Source organism: Gavialis gangeticus, unplaced genomic scaffold (genome assembly GCF_001723915.1).
Source record: "Gavialis gangeticus isolate Ggan-Ray unplaced genomic scaffold, GavGan_comp1, whole genome shotgun sequence".
Classification (NCBI taxonomy): Eukaryota; Metazoa; Chordata; order Crocodylia; family Gavialidae; genus Gavialis; species Gavialis gangeticus.
Window position 1 is genome coordinate 100,693,701 of NW_017729024.1, and position 6,212 is coordinate 100,699,912.

Sequence of the window (6,212 nt, forward strand, 5' to 3'; positions counted from 1 at the left end):
CACACACGTAACAGGAGAGAAAGAGGCTTAGTGGAGGGATTGAAATCAAGGTGTGTTGGGACAGAATTCAGGTCCTTTGCTTGAGGAAGGAAGGTGGGTGATAGCTACCTATCCTGGGCTGTGAGTTGATCCTTGATGGCCAGTCAGGGTCTTCTCCAGCAAGGTTTTGTCCAGAGGGGGTCACCAGCAGGGTCTCTGGATGGATAAGTGGTGTGGCATGGTGCTGGTCCAGATGGAGAGGACATCCCACCGGGTCTGTCTTCACTACCCCTTTTTATAGGGGCAGACCTTCTATGATTCTACTGGGTACAATATAGACTAGTGGATCAAAGAAGGAGAGAGAAAAAAAAAACTTGCTACAAAAATGCTAAAGCTTATCCTTTGTCTTAACTTACTCATACTTATCTATAGGGAATAGAGAGAGAGAGAGAAAGTCAGAAATAGTTGGGGAATGGAGGGAATGCCTTTCAAAATAATAAAAAAGAAAACCCAGGGGTTTTGCTACAGTTTATATAGTCCCAGGCATCAAAAAATGAGAAAGCAGGGGGCATAGTGCTATTTCAGTGCTCCTCCTATTGGTATACAGTTGGAAAATTTCCATGATATCTTTCTTGGACCAACTATATAGTCAGGAGAGATGTTAGACAAACTTTGGACCGCAAAGTACCCTTCTTCATAGCTACAACACCCCTAATCCTAGTACTATTGGTATATAGTAGGGCTGTGCAAAGCTTTGGTCACTGATTTGATTTGGTGAAGATTTGGCAGCTGAATCTCTGAATCTGAATCAAATCAGGAGACCCTTTAATCTCTCTGAATTGAATCAGAACTCTTTGAATCCATTTGCAGAGATTCAGATAGATTTGAGGATTCAAACATAGACACAGCTTTATATGTTTTTTCTACATACCTCAAGGTACCAGGTGGCTCATGAATGTTGAGATGGTGGGCCGGAAGGAGTGTCCCATGGGAGCATGGTGGAGGGTTCCCAGCGTGCTTGGAGGTGGGCCCAGAAGTGGACCTGAAGCACTACCAGTCCACTTCCGCATCCGCCACAGAGAACAAAGGGAAACCCCCCTGCCCCCAGTTTTGGCAACTGGTGCCTCCTGGGTCTGGGGGGGTACCCAGGGTCCCCTGTAGCTGATCGCTGAGCATTGGAGGGCGCAAGAGGATCCCCCACACACTCAGTGGTGGACCCTGACATGGACTGGAAGTACTTCTCGTCCACTTCCAGGTCTGCTGCCAAGCATGCGGGGGGGGGAGGGGCACATTTCCGTGGGATGCTCCATCTGCCCCACCATCTCAGCATTCATGAGCCATGCCTGGTATCTCGAGGTATGTAGAAAAAACATTTAAAGCTGTCTATCGCCGAATATCTGATTCTTCGAATCAGAATCAAATCTTCAGATTTGGATTCCACCGAATCAACTTGGGACAGTGATCCAAATCAACGAATCGAATCAGTGTCCCCCAATCAGGCCGAATTCAAATCCAAATCAACTATGGCCCTCTTTGCACACCTCTATTATATAGGGCAGTTGATGAAGAATCAGTCTGATACTAATGTAGTTGAATACAGTGTGGAACTGTAGGACAGGGAGGGCAAAAAGAGGAGTTGGTTAGTGGGTGGTGTAGTTGATGATCATGAGAGTGGGGTTATGAGCTAGTAGAAAAATTCAGGAGCTATATGTAAGGAAACTGGGACTGAGTATTGAAGAAAAATGAGGATGGACTGCAAAGCCATTGCAGAGGTGAAAACTAAAATCAAGAGCCAGCAGGCAACAGAAATTGGTACCAGGTGCCACATGGGAAGTGGAGAAATAAGTGTACAGTTGCAGGTCCTGTGGTAAAAAATGTGTGCTCATGTAATTAAAGAAAAATGAGAAATTCTACATCTAAGTAAAAATAAATGTGCAAGTGTAGAAGGAGGGATAATTGCCTACATATAAGCATTGCAGAGAAAACTGTAGGATTATGGGGGTTAACAAGCAAAGCACAATCCAACCATACAATACTGTCACAAAAAGGCAAATACAGGTGTAGGCAATGTTATCAGCAATATTGTATACAAGACACAACAGGCATTAGTAACAGAAATGCTGAAGGGGGAGGGATACCAACTAGATGTAGGGAAATTGAAAGAACCAGGTGTGTTTAGTGTGGAAAAAGGGAAATTAAGATGGGGGACACAATAGCAGTTTTTAAATAATTGAAAGGCTGTCATAACAAAGACTAAGAATTACTCTTTTGATTTGCCATGAAAGCTGGATAGTAATGGGTTAAACCAATGGGTTTAAACTGCAGCAAAGTAGATTTAATCTAAATCTCAGCAGTTTGTGAAAATGACAAACCTTCATAACTGTGAGAAAAAGCTGCCTAAGGAAGTTGTGGAATTTCTTTTTGAGTTTTCAGGGTAAATAATCTCTCTGAATTGTTTGGATTAGATAATCTTTTAAGTACCGTCCAGTCATATGATTCTATACTAGAATACATGTGCATAATGAAGCTAAATTAAGGTTGTATGAGAGACTTTAATTCTTGTTTTCTAACTCTTGAGTGTTTTATTGGGCCACTTTGGTGTTCTATTCATGCTATCTTTTTTTTCTTTTTTTAGTGTAACATGGAATGGATTTCATTAAATGCAAGGTTTTAAACCGCATTAGTTACCTTATTTTTTTTTCAGTGATAATAAAAATGGTTTGGGAGAAAGATGTGAATAAGGATGGGCTGCTGGCATAGCACAAGCATTACACAAAGCAATGCTTTAAGTTTTGTGGGGACACCGTTTTGGAGTCAAAAAGTAGTTTGCAGAGGGTAGGAGTATGTCTGTGGTTCATTTTGAGAAAGTCTGGCAAACAACTGAAGAAATGACATCTAGCCACTCTATGCATGCACTGGCTTGCAGACTTTCAATGTAAACAGCTTGGCATAAACCCATGTCCTCAGAGCATGGTCAGGCTCTCTCAAGTTGAATCAGAAGTTACATAATAGATACGAATAAATATATAGAGAACTTTTGTAAAAGACCAGGACAGTTTAATACTGTTGTTTTGTTGGGGTTATTCAATTTATATTTTGCCCAAAAATATTAGCTTACAAAGAATGATAAATTGTCATAACTGGATATTATTAAGGGTCAATATTGTAATTTATTTTCTAAATAGATTACAGCATTTACAATGTTTTGTTTAAACTGTTTCTTACAGCAGTTTTTCTATTACTCAAATGTGTGCGCACAGCTTTTATGCCAGATACCCTATCAAGATGGTAAATGTGCAAAATTACTTTATTTTCTTATTTTATTTATAATTTCATTATCTAATTTTTCAGTTGCATTGCTCTTTCATTCAGGTTATGTATGCTGATTATATGTCAGTTGTGATACTTATATATTTTTAATGAAATGCTAAGGGTTTGTAAGCTCAGTTGTGCTTTGTTCAAAACCAAATGTGAAATAATATATATATAGTAACAGTTATTGTACATTTATTTATCAATATAAATCATAAATATAAATATAAATTTAAAATATAAATATAAATTATAAATATATTCATAAATATAAATTATACATATACATTATATATTTAGTATATATAATAACTATGTATGTATAATAAAATGAGCAAGAAAATAGCAGTTATATATATAATATATAATAAATATTTTATATAATCAATAATATATAATAAATAATAAAAAGAACAAGAAAATAACAGTTACAATACTGTAATTTTTAGAAGTGAAATAACTGGTTCATTTTAAGCTGTTCATTTTGAGACTAAACAAAATTGCATTGTATGTTCAATTACTGTGGTTTTGTAAAAATATACCCTCTGAATCTTACAATTTCTAAAGTCTAAGAATTTCTCCTCCACAGTTATTGGCTTTGCCCTTTTTATAATATCAGTGTCAGAGTTAAACTTCCTAAAGTACACTCTTCTAAATAAAAACTTCAGATTTTGGATGATGGAAAGCAAGATTTCCTTTCTAACTAATCCATCCTGTTGTTCTTCCCCAAGTTTACACTTTCACTTCCATTAATATTATGTAGTCACAGTCCATATCTGCTCTCAGAATATGAATACAACTTATGCTTTGTTACCTTCCAGGTAGTAGATGAACTGGAGAAGCATGAACAAATTCTGCAAAAGGAACTTCTTCAAAAAATACATACCACAGTGCAAATGATAAGAGAGTCTTTACTCAAACGAGAAAGGGAGATTACTGAGCTGCTACAGAGAGAGAACATATGCAACAAAACAATGAAGCCTCAAATCACAATGGCAGCAGTTTTAAAAACTCTTGTGAAAGAGGTAAACGATTGTGGAAGAAATAGTAGAAAGCTATGTATTGTAGTTTTATTTACATTTTTAAAGATAAAGATAAGAAAAAAGTATATTTTGTATAGAGTCAAATATTCATTTATATATATTTAATGTATATTCATACTATACATATTTGTAAATTCATAATTTTATTGAAAGTTACAGCTGGGAATTTCAAAGGAGCATAAGGAATTATTCAGTGGGTGCATAAGGCTCACTGAAATTCAGTATGCAGTGAAAAATACTTAACTGATGACATCATCAGTGAGGCTTTTATATTGCACTATTAGTTTAATGGTAATAATATGGAATGTGAGTGTAACAGCATGGAAAAGATCATAATGTATAGGCAGAAGAGGTGGTATCTGAACCACATGAATTGCAGACAAGTATCCAGACTTAAGAAAATATGAAAACTATCCAACTTTCAATCCATGTTAGGTTCATGCAATATATAATGATGTACCTGAGGCACAACAATACATCAGTCAGCTTATCAGGAAGAATGATGCTGAAAGGGCTGATCAGAAAGAAGCATTTAACAATGCTCAGGCTGACATCCTAGCCTATGAAGTATTTTATGGGTGCAAACCTACGGATAACAAAAGGTACGTGGGATGATTAGTAAAGTAGAACGTACATTTCTCTGAGGCTGATTATGAGAAATTTTAAAACTGTCAAAAACAAAGTGAACTCATTTTGAAGGATAAGTCCTTTACCTACTGTATAATACATTATTTCCAAAATCCAAGATAACTTTGAAGTTAATATAACATTCTAATAGTTATATTCTATAGATGGAAAATTATACTTTTGTTATAATTTTTCCACGTATAGACTTTGTAATAAGCTCTTAGGGCTGTGCAAAGCTTCAGTCCCCGATTCGATTCAACAGAGATTCAGCCCAATTTGGTGGCCAAATCTCCAAATCTGAATTGAATCAGAGGACCCTTTAATATCTCCAAATTAAATCAGGACCCTCTGAATCAATTCAGAGAGATTCAAAAAGATTCAGAGATACGGACATAGACACAGCTTTAGATGTTTTTTTCTACATACATATAGGTAGCAAGGGGCTCATGACTGCTGTGATGGTGAGGTGCATGGATTGTCCACTTCTGGGTGCACCATGGAGAAGTACGTCTGGGTTCTCTGGGGAGCACACAGGGGGTCCCCCCCATGACCTGACTCAGTGACTGGTGCCTCCTGGGTCTGGAGCAGCACCCAGGGTCCTCCTGTGGCTGATCATTCAGCCAGGAGGGCCTGGGGAAGCTCCCCAGCATGCTCCCTGGCAAACCCAAAAGTAGACCAGAAGTACTTCCAGTCCACTTCTGGGTTCACTGCCAAGCACGTGGAGGCTCCCCACTCCACCCCTGGATTCGGCTGAATCAATTCAGGGATGGTGATCCAAATCAATGAATCAAATCCCTGTCCCTGATTTGGACTGAATCCGAATCAGACAGGGCCTGCTTTGCACACCCCTATAATATATATAAATATTGGAGGGTTGTACTAAATTTCTCCCCCCTAGTCCACTACTGTGTCAAGAAAATCAGTGGTGTGAAGGGGGAGGAGGTGGGTTAAGCTAACCCCTCCCCTGCCCTTGCCCTACCTTTTTTCTCTCACCACCACCTGCCCCCTCCCATCTGCCTCCCTGCCCCTTTCCCCACCACTGTGCCTGCACCTGCCCTCCTATCACCTGTCTGCTCTGGTGCCTGCCCCCCAACCACACCCCACACACTCCCTTATACAAGAGTAAGGCTATATTTTTGAGGTATTTTGCAATCACCTCTATATACACTGTAACAGGGGGCCTACCGGGGTTGATCTCCGCATGGCCCACCCACCTGTTCTTGGGCAAACCACCCGCCTTCTTGCCCGCCA

At 38.9% G+C, this 6,212-nt stretch overlaps 1 protein-coding gene across 1 annotated transcript in view; it reads left to right on the top strand.

Moving 5' to 3' along the window:
* Nucleotides 1–6,212, top strand: part of LOC109297588 (centrosome-associated protein CEP250-like) — a 91,651-nt gene that overhangs the window by 72,962 nt on the left and 12,477 nt on the right. The window contains exons 11-12 of the mRNA XM_019517457.1: nt 4,113–4,316; nt 4,770–4,936. Of these exons, the coding sequence (XP_019373002.1) occupies nt 4,113–4,316; nt 4,770–4,936 (371 nt within the window). The remainder of the gene's footprint in view (nt 1–4,112; nt 4,317–4,769; nt 4,937–6,212) is intronic.